This window comes from Pangasianodon hypophthalmus, chromosome 19 (genome assembly GCF_027358585.1).
Source record: "Pangasianodon hypophthalmus isolate fPanHyp1 chromosome 19, fPanHyp1.pri, whole genome shotgun sequence".
Classification (NCBI taxonomy): Eukaryota; Metazoa; Chordata; class Actinopteri; order Siluriformes; family Pangasiidae; genus Pangasianodon; species Pangasianodon hypophthalmus.
The window spans coordinates 7,799,364-7,826,912 of NC_069728.1; the positions used below are offsets into that span (position 1 = coordinate 7,799,364).

Consider the following 27,549-nt stretch of genomic DNA (forward strand, 5'->3'; position numbering starts at 1 on the left):
GCCACAAAATTGGATGTGATGAAGTCAGCTAAAAATACCACAACTCTCTGTCCAATTTGTCACATAGTACTTCATTTAAAAACACCTGGAATACGGCTGGGACATTAGTTAGACCATAGGGCATAATTATGTATTCTTCATGAATGTCCCCTAGTAGTGCTAGAGGTAGCCCTCTTCTCATCACCTTTAGGATAAGATTATATAGATTATATATATATGTATATATATATGTATATATGTACGTGTGTGTGTGTGTATATAGTTTTCGTGAGAGTTGTGTGTTTGGAGTCAGGGAAGTCCTGAAATAATTTTACCTCTAGGATGAAAGTTTGAATGCTCTATCATCAAGAAGCAAGTGATTAGAGTCATGTGTGTGGTGATGTTGAACTGTTTTTCAAAATCCACAGCCATGAAGTCCCCTGTTGTGCCAGAGTCTACATGGGCTAAAATACGCAGAGATTGATCACAGCAGCAGACTGTTACTTGGTAGCAGAAAATGTTTGATGACAAAAAGGGTCAGAAGAGAGAAACTTATCCCAGATAACACTGTGCAGAACTGCCGGGTTGTAGCTCTCTGGGGACGTTTAGGGCAAGTGTCTAATGGGCGCACCTGTTCCCTGCAATAGCGATATAATCCCAAGTCACATTGGTGTTCTTCTAGCAAGTGGCTTGTAACCACTTTGCAGAGTTCAATGCTGTTACTCTTTTCTCACTGTCCATGTTTTCTCAAATATGAAGACTTGGACACAAGCAAAGTGTTTATTTAAATTGCAAAATTAGTGCACAATCCAAACAACAGGTTAAGTTGACTGGAGCTCTGGGATGTGGGATATGACAGAACTTTAAACTTAAAAACTAACTATAATTAGACTTTTGAAGCTGCTTATACTTCCCGAGTATTCTCATGATCATTTTAAAAGCATGGCTAGCCAAGACAAAAGCTCCTTTACATTATAAAATTATTATGATACAATTAAAGCTCATTTTCTGTTCAGAGAAGAGTCAGTTCATGAACATTACTATACTAGTGGCATCATTTTGGTGACATGGTCCATAATTCCCCTAAGCATGTAAATGTTACACCAATTTTATGTCTATTCCCATTTTGATTACAAGTTTAGCATAATGATGCCATTACTGGCACGACAAGAGTGAAGCCTGCCAAAGCATATTCATACAGGATCTGTGGGAACTAATCTTCACCCGTGGTGTACAAATGAAAACCATGTATTATTCATGCGGACAGATTTAGCAACACAAGGCAAGTAGGCAGTGTGCATTTGTACAGGCATTCAAAATATATGAATATTTCTACTAGTCACTCCATCCGTATGCTTTTATCTCATGTATAGTGTCATAAGCTAAACAAGCTAAACAATAATGAATGTATTTGAATTACAGATAAACACTGTTTAAAATGTGTGATAATACATAATGTGTGTGATACATCTTTAATTTACACACTATAATCCAAAATCATATACTACGACAACATGATGTGAGAACTGATGTAACAGAGATGTAAATGAATAATATAACAATTGCCTAATGACTGAATAGTAAAAGGAATTTACATTTTAATCATACACAGAATAATTAGTTATAACAGCTGTTCATAATTATGGCAAATAGTGCAACGCCCAGTGTATCTAGTGGCAAAAGAAAAACGTAATATGTCAACAGCTTTCACTGCTGCATAGGAGAAAAATGTTTAAGTGAGACTAACCTAAAGGAATTTAAAATGAGAATTCTTTTTTGTTAACCGTCTCTAGGTAGCATTATTATTTTCACAATTAAAAAACTGGTAATACCGTATATGAAAAATAATACAGTTAATTCAATTTTTCTTCACCTCAAAATAATTCATCTGACTGATTTTATTTCCGAACCGCATCAGGGCAATATAGCCACCTGGAAATAGAAACTGGTATTGAACCAGCCTAAGTCTGAGAGGAAAAACCCTGAAAGAATGAGGCAAGTCATGTAAGCACTACATTTCCAAAAACACATCCAGACTGTGGTTGTCAAATATATAACATTTTTGGCTTATTCCCAAGCGGAAGCCAGTGGGATAATGGAAAAAGCAATTTTCCAATTCAGTCACCTGAAGCAACAACTGACACACAAAAGAGCACACAGAGATATGTACTTTTTACAATCAGAGATATAAAAAGAGTTAATAAAATCTGATAACACTGCAGTAGCTAAATTAGACGGACACAAATTACACAATGACTGATAATCAATAAATGAAAAAGAAGGAGGATAATAAAATACTGTACACACTGAATGTACAGGTATGAATGAAGCAGAAAAACTAAAAATCAGCTGGCTAGGTGCCCAAAGAATTAAAAAATATCCACATGAAACAAGTCTTTATGATCAGCCTACAAAATGATTATAATCATATTTAGCCAGCAGACCTATTTAAATTCCACAGAAACAGTGGATGTATTTTTAGTACAGTGTTTCTTCTTCAGACAGCTTGTAACCTTCTGTAAAACTATTGCTGGGAAAAGAAACAGTTGCATTCTTAAAAATTTTAAAATAGAATGAACAATCAGCATCTGAAGCCTTGGTAGCATGCTATAAGTAATTTTATTCTAATCAATATCTAATTTCATAGGTCAGCCCTTCAAATAAAAGAGTGAAATGTGTTTATGGTAGTCTTTTATGCCTGTCAAATCTGAAATTCCACACATTATGGAGTACGAAGTGGAAGGAGATGGTGTACCATTAAGAGAAAAAACAAAAGTTTAGTTACAGTTGCCTTTTGCCTTTTATTAGTTATAAATAAATAAATAAATAAATAAAGTGACATGCGATGTCAGTGGCTGACTACTTCTGTTCATTGCCAAGTACCAATAGCAAAGTTCATCACTTTGTGACCATGAACGTGATAAACAACAGTAGCCTATAAAAGGTCCTCATTACATCAGGCTTGTCCCCTTTCCCATTCTCACCTTGTCAAGAGGTTGTGGAAGTCTTGTTAATAATCCAGATCTTGTTATTGTTAAACCTGCCTCAGTTGACAGTGCATTGATGTGCATTTTGGGTTAAGGTAATGCTTGTATTTTATTATTCTCACCACGACTGACTATGTTGTTTGAACAGACACTTGAACAATTGTTATTAATTTATTACAGTTACAGCAGGAGGAGACACTAGTACAACATAACATAGGTGCCTCTGGTGAGAGTATGTAGGTAGTAGAGGTAGCAATCTTTGCTAATCTGCCAACAAAGGGAGTATGAAGCCTAGTATATACCGTAAATCAAACAACCAATTTTCACTCTGATTAGTGCATTATTTAATTTGTGTTTAACTACTTAGCTTTAGAAGCTATATATAGCTATTGCCATTTCTTACTGGATCTAAAATAAACACATGACAATGCACACACGCTAGAGACCACTGTTTGGGACCTGAGCATATTCAATAAACACTTATAGAGCCTTGCGCTAACTACCGGAGGGAATACAATGCAGACTAGTGTTATGAGTACTTTATCAAAACTAAAGCTGGATCCTTCAAATAATAGAGCTGAGCAAATGTCTAATCCATTTCATCCACCCAAGTGAGTGACTGGGCAATTCCGCAATGTACTGATTTCATTAACGTGCTCTTATGCGTGTTTAAGAGTATATTGAAGCTGCAACCTGATAAAGGGGCTTGCATAGTGGCTGCACTAGCAGATGCAGAAGCTCTAGACTTGAGATCAATATCTCTGATAGAGAGACCAGTGGCCTCATTAAGGGTACAGGCTGATGAAGCATTGCACATAAATCCATGTAGCATATAACTCGAATATAAGAGAGCTGACATCCTGGTTTGCAAAGAATATGTGTGGCTGTCTGGGAAAGCCCATCGGTGTCACCATGGCTCAAATTTGGAAAATACAACAAGACAAGAATAATTTAGTTTTGACTACAATTGCGGTTTCTGCCAATTACTGCAGCGAGTTGACACATCATTAATACTGAAAAGAATGCTTATACTGTACACTCTTGTGCATGTACACCTGAGAGTGGACAAAGTTTTAAAATGTTTAAATACTCTAATAAAAACACAGGAAATTTAGTCAACAGGACATAACTCAATGAAATAATCTGTGTTTATTTCCTCTTCAATGTTAGTACAAATAGAGGTCAGTCAAGTGAAGAGATGATGATGATGACAGTCATGTTGAAATGCCATGAGTGAGACAAATGTGGATGAGGCTAAAAATTAAAATCACATTTCTCATTGTAAATGTATTCTCTTTTAGGATTAGGATTTTAGCCCATTTTTCTCCCAGTTTGGGCATCTGCCAGTTCCCACCCACCAGCCGCAGCTATCAACTGGGATGGGTGAAGGCTGCATAGATGATCTTACATAAGTCACATGTACTAGTGCCGGCTCTGCATGTAGGCATCTACATCTATATCTACTTGAAGGCAAGTGGAAAGTTTTCTCACTATGGTGCAAAGCTTTGGGCATAAACCCCTTATCTTGCAGTGTGAACAATTCTTTGGAGTTTTTTCAAAGTTGGCTAGAAGCGTCTCTTTCAGGGTGTACCCTAAAAGTTGATGTCACTAGCATTGTCTGTGCACTGGCGACAGATTGGCAGGTAGCAGCTTGGAGCACTTAAATTAGACAAAACAATGGTTCCACTGGTCCATAGTATGGCCTGGACTTGGTGCTAAGCAGTTTGTACAGCTGGCCATATGAACCAGGGGAAGTGTACATAAATTGTCTGTCCCTTAACACGGCTAGATTTTTTGATGTGATGTGATGACTATCACTACAGCCAAACAAGCCTTATTGGTTGACACAATGTTCAAACATGGGTGCAGTGGTGGCTCAGTGGTTAGGGCTCCGGACTACTGACTACTGAGCTGCCACTGTTGGACAACTGAGCAAGGCCCTTAATTCTCAACTGCTCAGCTCATTTGTAAGTCGTTTTGGATAAAATTATCTGCCAAATGAGTGAATGTAAATGTAAATATAAATGTCACACTGTGGCTGAATCCAGCATTGCTGCCAAAGATACTGATTCCATGGTATATTTAGAAACATATTAATCTCTCTGCTTTCATAAATGAGAAAGTGCTCAGGCCAGAATCTGTCCACTGAGAGCCCTTAAGCGCTGTTTGAACATGAAACTGCCAGGCAGCAGGTCACTGATGTAGTGGTCAGCCTGCTAGGTAAAGGAAATGATTGTGCAAGCACACTTGAACACAGGTCAAGAGATGCCGTAAGTGCTAATCGGCGCACACTGTGGCTAAATCCTTGGCGGCGGTGAAGAGGTGGCATGGAGCTCATTACTTACCTTTGCTATATTTTACAGACTGAATGTTGCTTCATCACAGCTCATATGTACTGTGGTATGTCTGAGTGATTCTCAGCCTCAAAAGAGACTAATCTCACAGTGTTGAGTGTTTATTGTCCTCAACAAAAACAATAGCTTATGAGAACTTTGAATGATTCTTATCCTTAATACTACTCAACCTCAACTGAGAACAGCATCATGAATGCACAAATTTCATCTGCAATAAAAAAACAGTGAGTGATGCTCAGCCTTAGTAGGAATTGGAATAACATATAAAGCACTGAAAATTTTGTTTGGTGTAGTAATAATATTTCATGCTAATGTACCCATTTAATTTATGGGTTTTGTTTACTTTGTTTAATTTCTGTCATAAGAAAATAGCAAAGTTCATCACCTTGTGACCATGACTGTCATCATTTCTGTGCTCAGTAACATCTGCTATTTTTGAATTTCTCCTTTGTCAGTTAAATGAAATGCTATTTGTCCTACTCCTCAAAAGTTTTCAAATGCCATTTTCCAACCCAGTTAACATTTCATCATAATTAAGAGAAATTCAGGGCACCTGAAGAGCCTCCAGTGTTCTAGCTCACAGAGCAGGAAGGACAGGCACAAAGCCAGCCTGACATGAGCAAATTGGTACAGAGGTTCACGTTGTGCAGAGCTTTATATGAGACTGGTATCAAATTAATTTTCTCTGGGATTACAAAAACCATGTAACCTGGATTTTATTCAGCAAGGTATTACTGAAGAGTGCTAACATTATAGCGAGCCATCACTAGGGATGTAATTATTCAAATTCGATACGATACAGTGGTGTCTCGATATGATACATTTACAATACAGCAAAAATAAGCCATTGATTCGGGGTGCCTTATGGTTCAATTGATTAAAACATTCCACAAAGTTTTTTTTACTTAAAATTGAATTTTATCCCCCAACAAGCATAACTTAGAACATTTACATTTAGGAGAAGCAGTGAGTAGCTTGGCCTATTTGGTAACTTTAAGAAAAGCCTCCTGGGTGAAGCTCCATCATGAAGCTGGTAGAAAAGATGGCAAGAGTGTGCAAAGTTTAATCAGGAATACTGTTATGAATTTAAAAGTGATATATAAAATATATTTGATTTCTTTCATGCTTTTTTTGCCACTCTATAATTCTATATGTGTTATTCTATAGTGCTTTTTCTTCATTATTATTGTATAATAGTAGAGAATAGTTAAAATGAAGAAAACCTTTGAGAGCAGGCGTGTCCAATCTTTTGTCAGGTAGTGTATATTTATATTAAATAATATTATACTATTTAGCTTTCTTAATACAGCCAAAATAGGAGCACAATGGTATTATACGTCTCACAATTGTCAAGACTAGATAAACAAATTCCGTATCAATAACTAACTGTCCTGGTTACTTAAATGCCACTGGTTTTCAAAGGATAAAGCCTAATAATTCAGAATAAAGCCTAAAGGTCTGGAAAACAGAAGTTGCTTATAAAAACTTTTGCTTTGCATCCTTGCATAAGCACAATGTGAGAGTGTCTATTAATGAAGTTTGGCAGGTATTTATCTTTCCAGATTATCCTTTGTTCAACTCCTTACCCACTGCTTCCACTTAGGAAAGCTTATTCCGGTATCCAGCCCATACACCATCCTCACACAGTGATATTAGCAGCCCAGCTAGACTGCGTACAGCACCTCCCACTGCACAGCAGGCCAATCATCAGATTAGCGCCTGCCGCTAGCGACCACAGCGAGATCTATTATAGTCTCAATCAGATTCAGAGATCCATTCTTCCTTATTAAGGCATCCTCTAGAAAGCCCACACTGAATGGTTGAAGATGGAGCTTGCCATCTGAAGAGGGGGGGGGTTGGGGTTGCCTTGGTGGAGGCAATGCCATTTACAATGGCATAAATTAGAGCACTTTGTCTGGAGATCAATGCCTAGTTTGGACTTTGGAGTACAAGCCAAAATGCTGGAGTAATCAATCTGACTATTGTACTGGCTGGCAGGCTTTGAGGGGACATTTAAAAGGAAAAAGGAACTTTTCTGGAAAAGGGCAGTTTATAGGAAGGACAATCAGAATAAATTTATATCTGAAATTTAGTATTGGAATTAGAAAAGTATGAATTGTCTTAACTGGATAAATTGTTAAATTTACTAAATGTAATGTAAATTTGCTTATTCAAAAGACTCAATCCTCCATAATTCTGTTGATAATTAAGTTAGCTTCTTTTTTTTTTTCATTTTGCACACACAAACCTTCTCTTTGGGAATATTCGAAATGTTCACATCAAAAGGAATTAGTTGCTACTACATGCACTATGCAATAGAACAAATAACATTTTATTCATAATATAAGAACACAAAATACCTAACTTCTGCTCAAGTAAATAGTAACAAGACCATTATAAATTATGCGTTCATTTGATAAATAGGAATTATAACTGCTTCTTTCAGCTGTTACAAGAGGCTGAATTTCACTCTAGTCCTTTAGCTAAACTGATTCTTCTAAATGGATCACATAGAGAAAACCACTTGATCTCTACACAATCAGAGCCATAGTAATACTTGTCCTGCACAAATAAATGTGGATGTAATGACTGGGGCGGATGTAATAACTGTAATAAATGGGCAGAAGGATCAACTCATGATAATTTCTTGCTTACTTAGCTAATGCGTAGGGTCAGGATAGGCAACCATTTCCATCCTTTTTCTCAAATTCCATGTTTTATGCCCTCTTGAAGCTCCAAAAGACGTGTACATGCACTTTATATAACTGAGTGTCTGCTGTCCGGAAATTTGTAAGAACAGAAATATATCACCCCAAATATTCCATGCATCGTGAGTCTCCCCTCACATTATGCAACCTTTCAGCATCAAAAATTCAGCCATAGTTTTCAAAGCATCACATATATGCACATTGCTACAGGTTCTTAAAATTGGGATAGTTTACTGTATGCCATATCCATCAAGTCATCTTTTAGGACACTTCTGGCCCAAGATAGATGATACAGCAAGCACATTTCCTCCCTTTTGCTGCTTCTGCAGATGTGTGTATTTCTCAAGTCTTAGTCTTTCTTCTTGCTGCTGAAAGAGCAATTCTCTGTCTTCTCATTTACAGTAATGGTTAGAATGATGAACCCGTGTTGTTCAGCTTATTGGCAGGACGAAGGGCAGTTCCAAGAAGATGCCTTGTAAATCGAGCAAGAGAGATGCCCATCAGTAGAACCTCATTTCTGGAATTAGATCTTACACCCCAAACCTCAGTGAATAATAATTACACAAGAAGGTACCTATTTTTTACTTCTGAAAAAATTATAAGATAACATAAGATAAGATAAGATAAGATCTTCTTATGCCATATGTAGGCTTAAGAAAACTCTTTCACACAGAAGTAAAAATCAAACTCAGAGGGTTTAGCTCTCTGATCTGCTAAATGCCTATCAGGAATAATTGACTCAGTAGGTTAATTGTACATGTTCCTGTCATATTGCACATTTCTCCAGAAGATGCTTAAAGTTGGTAATTTCTTCCGGTGCCAGCAGACTAGTTGCCTCAGGAAGCCATTTTCTTGACATCATAAGATTTGAACTTGTAAACCCCTGAGGGTGTATGTGTTTCTGCTGAGCCACCTGAGAGCCTGTCTTGCTAGTTTTTACCTGCCACTGTTGCCTATGGCTTGCGCATCTAGATCTAGGCTTATTGATTTGAGTTGAATTGAATTAAACTGAGTTGAATTTACTGATAAAGGAAAGATCAAATATGGATGAATTCCACTGTGTATTGTACAAGACTTTCATGTTGTAAAATCTTTATCTGCTGAATAAAAAGTCAAGGACTCTCTTCATAGTGAGCTGTCATCTGTTCAATTATAAAAGTATTATAAGAACATTATGTATGGATCAATTGGTGTTACAATCCATGAGCTACAAAAGACAAGACCCAACTCGAAACCATTTTCATGAACAAGAGTCAAGATCCAAGTTTACACCAGCTCTGGTTTCAAACACCCGAAATCCAAGATCCAACTAACCTAGTCACTGACTGATGACTGAAGATACAAGCATTCTGGCCCCTGTGACTCAGGCTCAGTGAGTCAAACGTTCTAGAGTCATGTTTTCCATAAAAGGAACTGGCCTACCGGTAAATCAATAGGCAACTGAAGGTTAAGGTTTTGGAGCTCTTTCACAGCTAACCTTTCATTGCAGAGATATTTCGTAGGCTTTCACTGAGCCTTTCCCTCACAGCGAGGACACCTTGAGGAGTGATAAAGAGAGTCACACCATAGAGGGTGATGCAAAAAGCCACTGACAGGGCAAATGGTGCATGGTGAGAGGTTTTGAGTGACAGCTCATAGATAAAAGCTGCTCAGCTAAGGCAGTGGGAAAAGAGAAGGCTTTTAGATAAGTGGCATAAAGAACTGATGGGTATTATGTTTGCCCATGTGAGACTGAATTCATGCAGACAATTATGCTTGACTATATTGTTTGTGTTACTGTATACTGTATGTATTCTGGATTATGAGAAATATGGCTCCTCAGGTTAATCATATGTAGTATATATAATGTCTGTTTGTTTAATAGGGTACATCCAGAGGGTAAGAATAAGACTGTGTTTGGGGGTTGGTGTCTGTGTGTCCTTCCCAGTGATCACACTCATGCTTTATTCAGGGTGTGCTCTGCAGGGGGGATTTCTTCTTAGTAAAGCCAGCTCATCAGTCGAGCCACCCAACTAATAGTGCACAGAGGGGAGGTAGTCTGCCTGCGTCACTCTGGCAGAACAATGCTCAGCCCTAAAACCTTACACACACAACACAACACCCCCCCAACTCATATCTCATGACTGTTACTTCTTATTCTATACTACTTTCAACCTACACAACACAGAACGTCCCTCTTAACACATCCTACTTTCAGCACACACAAGAAAACACAAAACACCACCATTCCTACTATTTTATGTTTAAGCATTAAGTACAGGGCAACCTACATCTAGCATGACTCACAGGTTGGTGGAATGTTGTATTTGTATTTAAAATTCAACAGCACTGGCTATTATGTGTTTCCTGAAATCAATTAATAATATTAATAATTTCATGTTAAGGGTAGGGATCCGATCCCACATGAATAACAATCTACCTGTTTTAGTCGATGAGTATTAAAATACAAAAGGAAGAATGGACACCTAGCCACAGATATCTCTCATGAATAATAAATAAAATAATGCAGGTTAAGACTGACATTAACAAATTCCATTAATTTCTGAAGCCACACTGCTCAGAACTCTATGCAAGCTGTCAGTCTAAATTAATCATTCATGTGCTTAACCAGCATGAGGCCAGGTTTTGAAGCCATAGCTGGGCCTGAGGGCTCTGCCCCAACACTTAACCAGTAATAACATGGGACTACATGCTATCATGCCAAAAGTTCTGGTGAGGACATACTGGGCTGAAGACACTGAGGAAATATATAAATCTGCTATTTGTAAGCATAACCTTAGTCCTATTTATCTGCACGGGGACCATTTATGGTAATGCGTATGTGTGGTGCTTACCCGCTTCCGGAGGTTGCAGGTGAGGATGAGGTTACGTGAGAAAGAGTTGGCAAAAGCTGTGTAGAATTCCAGCACCTTGAGCAGTGCCTCTCTCTTGATCACATGGAGGTCACAGTAAGTCAGTGCACGCACGTTGGCACATGCATGAGCAAGCGTGGTCTCTTTCCAGAAAACATCACCAAACACATCACCCTTACCTGTGAAAAATAACAAATTGACTTTGTAGACTTTATAGACTTTGACAATGATATGCCTACCTCCTCCAGAGTGTTCTTGACTTGGCTAGATGTTGTGAAGGGGTTTTTCTTCAACACAGAAAGAATTCAGCATTCATCCAATTTAGTTGTCTTCCATGGCCTTCCAGGCCTTTTGGTGTTGCTGAGCTCACCAGTGCATTCCTTCTTTTTAAGAATGTACAAAATTGTTGATTTGGCCACTGCTAAAGTTTCTGCTATCTCTCTGATAGGTCTGTTTCGTTTTTTCAGCCTAATGATACCCTCCTTCACTTGCATTGCCAAGTCTTTGGATTGCATATTGAGAGTTCCCAGGAACATCTACCAAATGCAAATTCAACGCTTGGAATCAACTCCAGACCTTTTATCTCCTTAATTTGTCATAAAATAACAAGTAAGCAAGCCACATCTGGCCATGAAACTGCTTATCAGTCAATTGTCCAATTTCTTTTGAGCCTGAGAAAATTGAGGCACTCTGTAAAAAATTATTATAATTCCTAAACAAATGCAATATTTCTGTTAAACCCCTTGAATTAAAGCTGAAAGTCTACACAGAGGCAAAATTACAAAAATTGTGTCACTGTCCAAATACTTATGGACCTGTCTATAATTGAATGTAAAGCCATGTCAGCATGCATTTTAATTTTACCACACAATTTCTATAAAAAGCATAGGTCTAAAATCTAAAACTGACTTTCTTTGGGCTCAGCCTTAATCTGGTTTCCTCCAACGTACTAATGCTGTCTTTTGACAAGTGGCATCATTAGGATCTCAGCAGGTTCAGAGTGGAGGGTTAAAGTAAGTGCCTGGAGCATAATTAACACACAGTGTTCCCATTTTATTTAGTTTCATAATCATTAAGGCAGGAGAGCATCTGATCTGCTACCCCATTAGAACAACGAGACTTTAAGTTCCTTTCTGCAGCACGCAATCACACCTAATGTGATGTCATTCGAAAAAATAGGGGAGTCAATGCAGGGCACATCATATTCTTATGGCAAGAGGATATAACCATTACAGAGTATGGCTTACTCTATTAGAAGATGTAAGAAATATTGCTTTAGGAAATAAATGTGTATATGTGTGTTGGATACAGACACACATTTCCACAGTTCAGCTCTGTTCTTACTGTTTGGAGCTTGGCCAAATCTCCCCATGCTCCTTTTATAGCCTTAATAATCTTCACTTGATTGCTAACAAATGACAAATAAGAAAAACACTGATACCAAATTAGATGTAGCATAAGAAAACACAAGCAGTGAAATGTCTCACATATGAAATTTAGCAATTTGGAAGATCAAAAATAACATTTTTTTTATTATTAACTTATTCATGTTCCTATGTCTACAGAATTAAGTGAATTGTGCACAATCCTGGCTACTGGTGACCTGCCATGGCCAGAGCACAGGTGTCTACAGATCAATTATGCTGAATAATTATGCATGGAAAGCAGTGAAAAAAAAAACGTATGCATAATTCACTATGGTCTGAATATGAGTTTTTTACTTGGCTTGGAAGGTAACCTTAAGGCAACAAGGGCTATGCATCAAAAAGTTATTGTCTGGAGCTAGAAGACAATCCTGTATATTCTATGAACATACTTACAGAGGAACAGAAACAAGCCAGGTTATAGAGAGAGTACAGATTTGTTAAAATATTTCAGCACACTATTGTACTTAGTGAGTAATTATGCAGATCTGTGGTTCCTTGAATATAATATATGTGAACACAAATTCTCCCTTTCAGTAGGATTCAAGGAAATGACAAAAAAAAGGCTTCCTAACAAGATTTTCCTACGCTGTTAAAGCTCAGTTAATCGGTATGCTGAGCCAGGGGCAGGGTTTCTTATAAGACTTTGCAGTTTGCTAAAATTCTCCAGTGTGTATGCTGACTAGAGTGACAGTCACTAAACACTTGTCATATCATTTTTATCAAAAAAAAAAGCAGCAAGAGTAACCTATCTTACCTAGAATGGCAATAACCTCATCATCCTGAATGACCTCAAGTGAGCCGGACACTACAAAGCATAGTGTGTCAACACTCTCTCCAGCATGGAAGATGAGGTCACCCGGTGCGCAGTGTGTGGTCTGGAACTCCACAGCCAAAGAGCGCAGACAGCCGTCACTTGCCAGCCGGAAGGCAGGATGCTCATTAAACACCTGCCGGTTCAGGTGTACGCAAATGTCTGCCCGCATGTCTTTGGGGCAGATGGACAGCACCTAGCAGAAGAGAGGGGGTATGAATGTCATGGCAGAGTAGTGACACATTGTGTCAGTCAGTTGATATGTGTGAATCAGGATGGATGAGACAGTGAATCAACACTGTGTAATGAGTGGAGAAGTGTAGATTTGCACTGATTCAATGCAATTTGAGAGCAGCGATAAAACTCAAGAAAGAGACAATTCAGCAAGAGTCACGCCTATAATATACACAAGTCAAAAAAGTGCAGAGTAATACAGCCATGTGTCAGTGTGTAGAGAATTTATGTACAGGACAAGAGCTGCATGGTGGTCAGAGATTTAGCTTCTTGTAGACGAAACAAAATTCCTCTGCTGCTGTTGGTATCTGGAAATGATTTGGAGTTTCTAGTAGACATGAATATTGCATTTTGGTGCAGTATAGCGCAATAATTAAATCAACCATCAACTGAAAGTTTTTTCCCCTCTATTATTTTTTCTAAATAGAAAGGTATTATAAAAACAGCAGAGGAATAAAATTCCAGAATTTATGCTGATAACATTATTAAGCAACTGAAAAATGCTGAATAAGACAAGACAGGTGCACATTAATGCTAATAACTGACATATGTTCCTTATCGAGGATCTTTAAGTTAAAGCACAATTACTATAATTATTTTCATGTTAATCTTTAAAAAGCATTCAGGTCCCAGCAGTACTATGCCAGTTTTAACATTTTTAAGGACATCATAAGGACTACGTTGTCAACATCTGAGTTAAGCAGCATACTTGGTTTTTTTTTTGTTTTTGTTTTTTTGCGGGGGGGAGGGGTGGTGTTGGTGTTGTATTAAGATTATTATTTTCTGGACTGACTTACAGTAGAAAGTTATGAAAACATGCTGCATACAATTGGAGACAGTGAAGGTTTTGACTTCACTAAGCCATGAATATGACTAAACACAGCTGTCAGTCTTAAGATATCATAAAGGAGATTCCATCTACAAACACAGACAGCTGCATATTCACTCATGTGAATTAATCATAATTAAATACCACATTCATGACCATTCATTGAAGTAACACAGATTTGTGGAAACAACCCAAGAAGTTGTGGGATTATTGAAAACCATATGAGTATAGTAGTGCGAGTGTGTATTGGTCTTTTTGAGGAGGGACATTATTGCTATGTTAAGTGGCAAAGAGAGGTGGCTGTATTTGCCAGCTAAGAAACCATTTAAGACTGTGTGACAAGCATGGAGGTACCTAAGGGGAAAAGAGATTAGATCTCATCCCACCAACTTCTTTTTTTTTTTTTTTTTTGGTAGGATGTGATACAAATGGATCACTCAAAAGGAAAAGGTAGAGGCTTTCTGACCTTCTCTGTGTCAATGCCTTTTGACATGGCCCAGGTGGAGACAATGTAGTCCATTACTCTTTCGCTCAGGCCTTTTGGCACCTGATAGAGCTTCAGAAAGTCCCGTACATTGTTCAGCATCTCGTGGTAGCGGTTTGTATTAGTATACATCTGCTGGAAGATGGTGGTCACGTTTCCAAAGATGGTGGCATACAGGAGAGCTGTGAAAGAAAGATGGCCAGCAAAGGCATTGTAAGATACATTTGGTGAGGTGAAAAGCCACACAACTTGCTACTTACAGAAGAATCACTAGTCTAATGAAGAGAAGGTATCCGACCCTTTATTGTAAGATTTAAAACATAGGAAGTTTACATTAACGTCTTGCGGGACAGCATGAAAAGATATTACCTAAACAGCACTGTGATCATTTTAAAAAATGACCACTTTTATAGTTTATAGTAACATTTAATATTATTGAATGTAGGTGAGAAGTTAGTTCCTGCTGTAACTTACACTGTAACAACTATAAATAGTCATTTCCTCACCAGCATCTCCTTTTTCTCTCTTGAAGTTAATGAGACATAAATGCACTTTATTTTACCGACAAGACTTTACTCCACAACTTTACAAGGCACCGTGACTGTTACAAAGCACCTGTGGCTCTTTCCATAAATGCTACATAAACGTCTACACATCAGCAATTCTATGTTTTTCTTAAAACCTGCTTCTGTTATACAACACATTTTTAAAATCTGTTTTGAATTATTGTGTTAATTATCAGGCTTCGATTATGTGGCAAATCCATCACTGGCTCCATAGTTTGTCCGTTAATTTAAGATAGCATGAGTTTTCTCAGTTGCAACATTAAAAATGTCTAGATAGACAGCTCAAATTCAATCTCCTTGAAAAAAAAATTAGATCTGACTTTTCAAGCCATATTTGTTCATGAATCATGACTTTAAATCTGCTTAGAATCACATTTCTGTGCCTCAGTGAGACGAGTAAAATTGGATGTTATATTGGTTTTTTTCTTCATTATTCAGCAACAAATATTGCATATGCACAGTTTGTTACAGTTTTCTGCACAAAATATACTCCAAACTATGACTGAATATCTTTACTATGACTAACCAATGTGGCAATGCAATCATACAGTCCAGACAAACGAATCTGATTTTGTCATCAGTGATGTGGACATTCAGTCTAAAAGTCAGGTTTAAGAAATAAATGAGATTTGCCCTGCTGTAGGGGAAAAAATCCACGGTTCCAAAGTTGACTTTTGTGTGTAGCGCATAGTCGTATGAATGAGAGATCCTGGAAGATTAGATACAACTTCAGAAAAGCTCCACAGCAATGCCACAACCTTGGCAGAGAAACCACAGCACTGCAATCTAAATCTGGTGTATCATTGGTGTATCAGCATTGACTGAAAGTAATCAAACTATGTATTTAATCTGTAGCTATTTTTTTTAATTTATCCCTGTTTCTTCTTCCTTGAATGTATACCTAATTAATATGAATCAAGTGTGAAACACTAATAAACAGGACATATATGCTGTCAGCTTGTAAGTAACTCAAATCTGCAGTATGCAACTGGTAGCGGGCCTCAGGACGTTTCCATGGTAACAAACCCAGACCAAAATAGTTCCTGAGCTCTGTGCTTGTGTTATTACCAGTATGTTTACTGGTGCAAAAGAAAGAGTTTAGACCCAGAGAAGATAAATATAAAAAGACACAAATGTGTCATAACCAAAAAGGAAAGGAACAAAATTGACAGAACATTGGGAGGTAGATCTGATTACAGTCTACCTCTGTTACAGACTAGCTTATCTTCAGTTAGTAATAAAAACAGCAGGCTACTGAGGACCAGAATAATATACAAATGTAGAGCAAGTTGAATGCTCTGGATTCAAGGAAGGAGTCAAAATAGAAATAGAACTGTATTCTGTGTTTGCAAGGATCACTCCCTTTCAATAACTGCTTTGATCCTTGTCAGGGTCTCAGTGATTCTGGAGCCTATCCGGAGAGCACTGGGCATGAGCTGGGAATACACTAGGGATGTATGACCAGTCCATCACAGGGCACAATGCACACTCATTCATGCACTCATTCACACCTAGGGGCAATTTGTCTTACCCAATCCACTGACATGTTGGGTGGGAAGAAACCAGAGAACCCAGAGGAAACTCACATGGACTCAGGGAGAATATGCACAGAAACTCCAAGCATACAGTAACCCAAGCTCAGGATCAAACCAGGGATCCTGGAGCTGTGACCCTGGTGACCCTGCTGCAGTCACCCTGTTAATGTTTCATATAGTAAGGGTAGTGACTAGTAATTTCAATCTTTAAATTAAATCTTAAATTCCCAGGAGCTGGTGGCAGGTCCAGACTTACCCTTTTAAGTTAAGTGAAGTGTGGCCAAGTATGGTGACCCATACTCGGAATTTGTGCTCTGCATTTAACCCATCCAAGTCCACACACACAGTAGTGAACACACACACACACCAGCGCCCGGGGAGCAGTTGGGGGTTCGGTGCCTTGCTCAAGGGTCTCACCTCAGTCGTGGTATTGAGGGTGGGAGAGAGCGCTGGTCATTCACTCCCCCACCTACAATCCCTGCCAGACCTTCCCTTCGGGTTACAAGTCCGAGACTCTAACCATTAGGCCATGACTGCCCCCATTTTAACTACGTAGTTTTCCTATTAGTTTCAACTAAGGTATAAGGTTTAAGGTTACTTAAACATTTTAGTAGTTTTTACTTCTTTTTCACTTCAAATGCTCCTGAAGGTGCAGATTATAACTCCCATCATCCTCAGCACACAACCTCATCAGCTGACCTCCAGTCAAACTCCTATCCCCCCTCACAGTCACCTGATTACTAATGAAACTCCCCTATTTGCAATCACACTACTCTTGTACCTGAGACAATAGCAAACCTATGTTGTCGACCTGTTAATGTTGTGGCTGTAGCTTGGTCCATGTTTACTGATTTAGTCTTATCTAGTTTGCCTGTCTAGGTCTAATTGCCTGCTTCACATTTCTGGGTATTGCCAAGTCCTCTGGTTTGTCTTTGAAGCTTTGTAGCTCAAACCGGATACCTGATATCCAGAATGATTCCAAGGCTAGCAGTTTTTTCAGAATGATGTGTAGCAATGCACCATCTTTCTACAGCTCAACCTTTCTTTAGCACATGTTTAATTAAGAGTTATTGGTGTTTGTTGTATCTGGACACTAAAGCATTAAGTCATTACGCATGGTGAAGCAGGCTGAATGAGAGTAATAGCTTTTGTTTTAATGCAGCATGTAATTTAGGTAAGACTTAACAATGATGCATATCAACATTGAACCAATAATTCACTTTTTGTGGTGAACAGAAGCTGTTATTTTTATATTAGTTTAGGCAATATGAAGCAGACATTAGAGAGCCATCAGCAGAAACACACAGACACACAACCCCACTAAGCCAAACTGATTTCCACAAAAAAGCAAATCACATCGGAGCTCAGTGCATATACTGGTCTGATAAGCTAAGTAATTAGGCATGGATCACCCACAGATTAGTGTTAATTGATACCACTAGCATTTCAAAGGTCACACAAACACAGTCAGAAACCTTTTGCCTCAGACCTGGAAAAGGCCACAGAGTAGAAGTGTTGAACAAATAGTATGTACTAATATCACTATTAGCACTTTTTCTCTGGACATTGACAAATAATTGAGCATGGCTTCTATTCAGAACATTACAACAAAGATTTCCTTTTCAGAAAAGGTTAATGGTTCTAAAGTAGAAACTCTTTACCCATCCAAAGAACCCTTGATGAACCCATAGAAAAGGTTAGAGAGAGAATAGCTGATGTCTAGCTCAGCTTTTCTCTGCCTGAAGAGAAAATCTTTTGCAATTTAAACAGACTTTCACTTCAACATTTCACTTTAGCTTTCAACACATGCTTTATGATTGCCCTAAAGGCACATTTTGGATTTGCCAAAATGGGTGTATAAAAGTTTCATGGTTGTCTTGTCACGACAGTATACCCACAAGTGGAGAGCTTGTAATATCGCCCTGCTTAATAACCAAGTTCCAATGTAATATTCAGCAGGCTGAGTCACAACTCCAGCTCATGTGCTGCAGGCTGGTTCATAGTCCTGAGACAAATCCATACAGAAAGCACACACTTGCAGAACTAGCCATCCAAATTCATCTTTGCACCTAAACCCAGCCACATCCACCCCAAAGCATAATAACTAGATTAGGACAAAAGCCAGGCAACACCTAGCATGGATGGTACAAATAAAGTGAGACCAAAGGGAACATACAGTATGTATGCTCTTTAAAGGCCAACTTGCAGTGCTCCTGTTCTGCTGTTCTGTTCAGCAAACTATTTTAGCAAAATCTCGGACATTAAAATGCCTGAGCCCAGAGGGCATTTCCTAAGTGATTTCTCTGAAAACCCACGCTGCTGAGAAGCCTGTAGAGGTGCCAGAGGGTTTCACAGAGGCTGAATACAGATAGAGCATTTTGCTGAGTATGGCTCTAACTGAGCAAGCTTGCTGGGTTGGCACAAATATGCACTCAGATACACACCAGTATACAGATAGCAAGTATCTAATCCTGACTGGAGCACGCCAATTAAACATTTACTCTACAACCAGCTGTGGACTGGTTTATTATAAGTTCTCAACCCATCAGCTGGTAAGGGGATTGAGGAAATCGGTGCCAAATTAAACAGATAGTAGGATTTATTTTATTTGTTGTTATACAGATTTCTCTACACTGATATGTCATTACAAAAAGTTTTCTGCTGGATATCAACAGAGAGACTAATCAATTTGATAACTCATTTCCCATAGTAAGTCTATAATTCTATGATAAAATGCCACAAATGCAGCAGGTAGTGTTAGTGCCTCACAGTTCCAGGGTCAACAGTTCAATCCTGAGCCAGGGTTACTGTGTGTGCCCTGTGTCTGTGTGGATTTCCTCCAGGTTCTCCAGTTTCTTTCCACCTCCCAAAAACATTCCAGTAGGTGGCTTGGTGACCCTAAATTGCCCCTAGGTGTTAAGTGTTTAAATGTATCTGTGCATGGTACCTTGTGATGGATGGACGTCCCCACTAGAGTGTATTCCCACCTCACACCTAGTGTTCCAGGGACTGGCTATAACCATAAACCCGGTTATCAAAGTGCTTACTGAAGATGAATGAATGACTAAATGAATGAATGAGATTGTTTGCATTCTATAGCCTGTCAGCTCATTATATTATTAAATCATGTGAAGATCACTCAAAGTGAGATAATATGAAAATGGCATCTGGAGGATTCTTATTCTAGTTTACAACGTAAATATAATAAATCTAATGATCTATCATACATTAATTGCCTGTTTGTCTTCAAAATATAATAAAAAATATCTTAATATTAAACATGGCATGACTGTTGGATGGCTTGGACTTCTGAATACAGGCCTTTTCACTTCTGTGAGTGAACAGATCCCCTGTAATGTCATCATATTGCATTTGACAGCAAAAAAGAAAAATTGTAATCTGCTTCTTTAGTCTGCATTTTCTATTAGTCAAATACTAGTGTTTAAAGTCGTTGGTCTAGACACTATTGAAAAACCTCACCAAAGACACCACTACTCAACAAATAATAGTGTAATAATGTATAGCTCAGTAAAGCTGGAGAGCACAAGACAGTGAAATACTGACTAGGCTAGAGGACTGAAAACAAAACCTAAATGTCATTACAATATTTTTAGATCATGATGCAAAAAACAAATCACATTTACTTGTAGATGTGTAATAAAGGAATCACAGTTCCTATACACAAGACATGAAATAAGAAATGTGTGTTGTTTCCTAAATTTTAAAACTGGATGGGTATACAGGTTTGATTAATTCCACTGTCAGTAGACATAAATATAATGAGATGTTATTGCAACACAGCAGTAATAAACGTCAGCTAGGAAAAAATCCAGCAATGCTTAGCTAAGCGCATTAAGATATAAATCTGAGAAGAGGGCAAAAGTCCAAAGAAGTAAAATCAAGATCTTACACTTAATGACGATGTTCACACATTCTGAGGAAATAACAAGCCACATTGTCATTAAAAGACACCCTTACATGCTTTAAAACGAGCTATCTTATAAATCAGTACTCCATCAAGTGAAGCGAGAGATATTCTCTTCCTCTGTCCTCAATTAATCATCCGTGTGAGAGCGTTTCACATTGTTAGGCCCTATGGGACTGGACATACAGTACAAGACAGCTCTGAAAAAAGTGCTCAATTCTAGTACACAGAAATAACCAAGTTTGATATGTTATCCGTCATTTCTGAGCTATATTTTAAGGACCCCTAGCATGCGATAACTAGAAAAGTACACAAGTCTAGTGCATTGTAACTTAGTCTATGTAAGAATCAGATTCAACAGATTAGCAGATCTGCAGATGTCATTCAAAAAGGACAATAGTGATTTATGTTAACAAACATTTTCCATTCAGAAAGACAAAACTCAGCTCACTTACTGTTTAATTATTATCCTTCTGCTAGGTTTTCTAACTCTGGCGAGAACATGATCTTAATGAGCCTGAGATACTGGATAAATTTGCATTAAGCAGATCTAGAAAAATACTGCAAATAAACTCTAGTGGTTTAGGACAAAGCAAAACGCAAAAAAATTGTTGTGCAGCCTATTAATTAGCTGATATATATATATATATATACAGTACATATATATACACACAGTCAGGTCCGGAAGTATCTGGCTTTTCCGTTCTTGAATGTTACCAGTGGTTTGCACCTTGCTCTGTATTTACATTCATGAAGGTGTCTCTTGATTATAGATTTTGACAATGATACACCTACCTTCTCCAGAGTATTCTTGACTTCTGTTGATGTGGTGAAGGGGTTTTTCCTTCAACAAGGAAAGGATTCTTCACCAGTGCTTTCTTTCTTTTTAAGAATGTCCCCAACTGTTGATTTGGCCAAGGATTTTGCTATCTCTTTTATAGATTTATGTTGTTTTTTCATCCTAATGATGGCCTCCTTTACTTGCATTGAAATCTCCTTGGACTTCATATTGGTAGCTCCAATCGAAAAGCTGCCAAATGCCAACTCAATACCTGATATCAATTCCAGACCTTTTATCTGCTTCATTTGTCTTGAAGTAACGAGGGAATGGACCGCAACTGGTAAATTAACTTCTTGTCAGTCAATTGTCCAAATACCTTTGAGCCCCTGAAAATGGAAGTACTTTGCTTAAAATGGCTGTAATTCCTAAATGGTGAATTCCATATTTTTGTGGAACCTCTTAAAATAAAGCTGAAAGTCTACACTTCGATCACATCTTGATTGTTTTATTTCAAATCCATTGTGGTGGTGTATAAAGGCAAAATCACAGAAACTCCGTCACTGTCCAAATACTTCTGGACCTGACTGTGTGTGTATATATATATATATATATATATATATATATATATATATATATATATATATATATGTATGTGTGTGTGTGTGTGTGTGTGTGTGTGTGTGTGTGTGTGTGTGTGCGTGCGTGTATGTATGTATGTATGTATGTATGTATGTATGTATGTATGGTTAGATGCTCACTTCCTCACTCCTCATGCATTTATCTCACAATATTATTCTCTATTATTTCACTGTTCATTAACCGTAAGAAAGTATGGTATCCAGCATAAGACTCAGCTCAGTTAAAGAATGTTGTGTAAATTGCTATATAATTACAGCAGCTTTTAATGCATCAAGGACAAATGATCCAAGTATATTCCTTCCAAATGACTGCATCTGATGCAAAATAAATGTGGTTCTTTCCCCCAGAATTCTCCCAATGAGTAGCACAAAGACAAACCACTCATAAATATAAGCAAACAAGAGTACAGTAGCACTTAAGTTTGGTGCACAATAATTCCAAGAGATTGCCTTCAAGAGATTTTTCTACAAAGCCTCTTAAGCACAAGCACATATTACTGCTCACTTGCCTGCCCAAACAATTAGACACATATGTAGCCCGTAGTGTCAGTCTTAATGTAGGTTTATTTCTCAGTGGGCTTTATTTAATGGCCCAAAGAAAAACTGACATTGTTTAGTATGAGTACTAAGGACGCCTGCGTCCCGCAAGGAGAATGACTAATTCACTCGGGTGCAGTAATTACAGCACAGCCTGCAGCCAGAGTTCATTTCTGTCCATCATCCTCTCTTCTCTCTACCAGCATGAGCTTATTCCCCCAACATTACTTCCTTCCTGTCTCTATCTCATTGAAGCAGATATCTCCAAAGGACATGACAACCATGTCATCTGGACATGCAGTCTTACCTCTGACAAGCTCAATGCTTTATCGATATAGAAAAGGGTCTGGTATTCAGAGTTTCATAAACCCAGCACACAGCTAGTCCCAGCACTTATGCCTGTGAGCTAGTCCATTATAAAGTAATATTTACAAAATAATATATGTAACACTTTACTCAAGGGTAGTGTTTATACAACTATATGATGTGTACACAAATCCTTCATGATAACTGATATTAACCTGATTCCAACAATCATCAACGCTCACAATTACTGCATTCATCAATTTTGATTCAAGTTGATATAACACATGAATTAAGTGACACAGACTTCTTTTGACATGACATTTTCTGGGCTGACTTTGTAGCACAATGTAATTCCAGCATACCAGAGTCACATGATGGTGATGATGTGACATGTGAGCTTGCTTAGTGAGGTTAATTGGAAAAATTTAACAACAGTGTGCATTTCCAAAGGTTGCTTTGCAGTGTCTCCCGAACTCGACACTTTGTGGTAACAGGAACATATATTGCTGTATATTGTGCTGTCATAGTGAAGGTTTTTAACAGCAACAATCATTTCAGTGTATGAAAAGAGTTCTGTCTGTTTTCAAATTTAGTTTCGTAGTTCACCTTATACATTTTTATGAATACTTAAGACAAGCTCTTGACACAACAGTGACAGAGTTGTATATTTTTCTGACCCTAAAGTGTGTTTAGTATTTCTGCATATATGTTTTAATTAATGCTTATTATAATAGAATACACAGTAATAACAATATTGTGTGTATTCTATTGGCCCCTGGGTATTTTTTTTATTTCTGCTTATAGGTTTTATGAATTGCCATGAAAACTTTGTGACATAATGACAGATATATATATATATTTTCTTTAGGTAAAACGAGTTTAATTTCACTAAATATAGGATTGTTATGAACACTAATGACAATGCCATTACACATATTTATGAATATTTTCTCCTATATTTAAATTAGATTGGTTTTCATTTTTGGTGATGGTGGTTGAAATAACCACCTGTTAGAATAAGTGTAATATTTATATAGGTCTGTAGCAGTTGTCATGGAAGCTTTATACACTGTATGTGTCATGAACCTGTATGAACACTTCCCTTAAGTAATGAGTTACCAGTAATGTGATCTTGGTCAGTACCTCATGAGTACATGGCAAACTATGCCTTAATGTGTTATTGTGTGTTTGTTATTGGGATGCTGATATAAGGCTCAATTTACAGATACATGCTTTACAGGCATTTGGTCAGAGATGGTGTTATATGTCAGGGGTGTAGGAGTCATTGCGATGCACTTAAGCAGAGTAAGCAAGACCATTAGAGATGGAGTAATCATTCAGTCCAGTTTGACCTTTGAGTGCAGATTAGGCTCTAGAACAGCTGAAACAACCATTACACAAGATCCATTATACAAAATCACTCAACCTAAAGTGAAAACAATGGCATATACCAGAGCTTCCTCAGACATACTATACAGCATGTAAAAGCACTAATCTCACTGGGAAGCTTTGATTGTGCTGTTGGGGGAATTTGTGTAGAGGTATTTAATCCATAGTATGCTGTGAAAATTGTATTAATAGGCTCAAAAAAGTTTGTGATGTAAAGCACTTACTCGACACTGACTCTTTGCATAGTGTAGTATCTTGCTGATTTGTTTATTCACACCAAGCTTCTCCCCACAGCGAAGAACTCCCTGTACTGTGTTTTGCTCTTCTTATTAATCCAATAAGCTACAGCCTATTCTCTGTAATTCCACAATCTCTCTCTCCTGTAAATGTCTCTCCCCCCAGTAACCACATCATCTCTCTCTGCAACACAATATAGATCGATATGCAGCATCGACACACCACTTAGACCCTGAGGCTAAGAATCGCTCGACCCAGCATCTCTAGTTCTCTCTATCCTTCAGTGCACTTCCTTTGGCTTCCTCAGGATGATTTGACTCATTCTGTTCAATAACCCCAATGTCTCCAGCCACAACTTCCACACCACATCACAACGAACTCCTCTACACACACAGTGCAAGAAAAGGGGAAATCGAAACACAGCGATTTCCCATAACGTTAGCAAATGTACAGGGCAGGTTAGATAACAGACTACAAGCTCTCAAAGGCTCCAGTGTCAAGAGAGTCAAATTGCCTACCACTAAAAGAGTGATCCTGTTTACTCCCAGCAAAAAAGGTTGGAATCTATATACACAACACAGGAAGGAAAAATCTAGTTTCTAGAACACACTGACAGGTTTGATATTTGCTTTAAAAAAATAGCAACTTCATCAGTATTAGAAACAGAAAACAATGGAAAGGGAAAAAATTTCACAGCAGTTAATAATCACTTTGTAGATCATATACAATGTGTACATAAGTCCTTTTCCACTTAATTGGAAAAATGCAAAAATGCAAATTTGATTGCTTCAAATTAAGTAAGGGAACTCAGCGAATCTTGTTGTAGGTAATATTTTTTGGCCTAAGGTCAGACACTGCATTGCTGCACCAGTGTAGGAGTTAACCAGCAGTCTGAGAGTGTCTCTATAAACCAAGAGTGATGGCTGGTTGGGATATTAGATGGGAAGGATAAAATCTAATATCTGTCAATAGCTTGATTAGATTTGAGCAATGCATTATATCACAACAATCTCACAGATGGTGTAATAAGAGCAATGTGGGGAAAACTATTACATTAGCTGCAATAGTGACTTCTATTTTTTTAAGTGTGTCGTGTCCGTATTGACCTACTGGGTTCATGCCATCTTTCCTCTGAATACAAATATGGTATACAGAAAAGCTGTGACCCATTCATTCAAACCAATAAACACTAAACTTATGCCTCTCCGTTTGGTCCATTTACTTTTTGTTTCTCCTCCAAAGACATTTTATGGAAAAAAAAAACTGACAGTAAATAATCCACCTCATGTGTTTTCATTACACCCATCACTGTACGTTACATGTGCCTTTTCAATTTGCTGATGATGTATGAGGAGCTGAAAAATAGCAGCCCAAATGAAGATCAAATCTGTTTCACTCTGCGTAATCATCTAGAAAGAAATTAGCCCTAGTCTCGCTTCACAGCATTCTGTGTATTTTTTTTTTTTTATTCAATCACTGTTAATGCTGTTCCACTTGGGTCCAAGCCCAAAATAATCCACCTTAAAGCAAAGCAAAGTATCTGATATGAATACCAAAAATAAAACCTTATATTGATTTCTTTTATCCTCGAAAGACAGGGGAGCTTAGCTCAACAAGCACTTTTATACCAGCCTCCCCTGGGTCAGAAAAAGTACAGGTATGAATGATGCATCACATTTATGTTAGCCTGCTGCACTTACTGAAAAAGATTCTGTTTTTAATCTTAATTTTCATACCGAATATTTCAATTATTATGTGTGCTTGCAAAAATACATTGTAAAGATTTATTGTATATATAAAGCATAAACCTGGATATCAAATAAGTAACAAACTGTTATGCCTATGCCTTACTTCAGAACAGATTTACACACCTGCACTCAATCATCACAAACAACACACATCTTCGTGTGTTATCTAGCATACTCATACTCACTCATAATGATTTGTTTCAGTTTGTGTTTCTAAGTAATTTTTTTTTCCCACAGAAGTGGTGACACCTACTTAGCTCCTGAGTACTGAAACAGAAATGTGTAGGAAGATCACGAGTTTGAATTCCGACAATGCTACAGCCATCGGTGGTCTGGAGCCAAGGAAGCAATTTGGCTGTGCTCTCTAGGTGGGAGGAATGGTATACCCTCTCACCCCTATCAATCACAACAATGCAAGCTAGCTGTGGGTGTCTGTGAGCTCATGTATGTGGAAGAGGGCAGATAGTGTTTTAGCAAAAAAAAAAAAATGGCTTCATGTGTCCCAGAAGAAGCTTGTGTTAGCTCTCACCATCCTCAATTAGTAGCTGTTGTATAATAGGGCATGCTTGTGGGTGTTAATTTCCAGGTGACCAAAATTAGGGAGAGAAAAAAAGGGAAAGGAAAAAAGTGGTGACACCAACATATTGTAAAGAACCGAGGTAAGACGGGGACAGGGTTCCTTACTGTGTTACAACTTGAATTCTGCACAGCCTCCCTTTTGCAAAGCTCAACATCAGCTATTACACAGCCCTGCATGAAATGAGATTTTAATTTTCTACCCACAAGTAATTTTCAAGTAAAAGCTAAGCAAATATCACAAAACTAATATTTTGCTGACTTTAAATTAAGCCCTTTTCGCCAGTTAGGACAGGCCCTCTGTAATTTTTCCTGATGCTGTACTTCTGCTTGGTGTTTTCTGCACTTGTGACCCACCTTCTGCTGTTGTGGATGGTCCCATATGGATACCCTGCACTTCTCAAAAACAGTTTAAGATGCACTCTCGCTTCAGTGGATAATCTCAACTGGATACTGTATATATGTACCTTCTAAGAACTGCTGCCGTAATTATGAGTGTCCTGTGCTCATCCCAGGACTCCTATTCACAATATGCTCATACTGCACATCTTTTCAACATACGCAGTACTGTTTGCCTTTACTTTTTAAAGCTATATAGTGTATACTGTAATGATTTATAATCCCAGTATGGGATTAAGGGTCACCT

At 38.0% G+C, this 27,549-nt stretch overlaps 1 protein-coding gene across 1 annotated transcript in view; it reads right to left on the reverse strand.

Moving 5' to 3' along the window:
• kcnh5a (potassium voltage-gated channel, subfamily H (eag-related), member 5a) overlaps window positions 1–27,549 on the reverse strand; it is a 73,150-nt gene that overhangs the window by 10,679 nt on the left and 34,922 nt on the right. The window contains exons 9-11 of the mRNA XM_026944419.3: window positions 14,648–14,847; window positions 13,062–13,314; window positions 10,863–11,059 (exon numbers count right to left, since the gene is read on the reverse strand). Of these exons, the coding sequence (XP_026800220.1) occupies window positions 10,863–11,059; window positions 13,062–13,314; window positions 14,648–14,847 (650 nt within the window). The remainder of the gene's footprint in view (window positions 1–10,862; window positions 11,060–13,061; window positions 13,315–14,647; window positions 14,848–27,549) is intronic.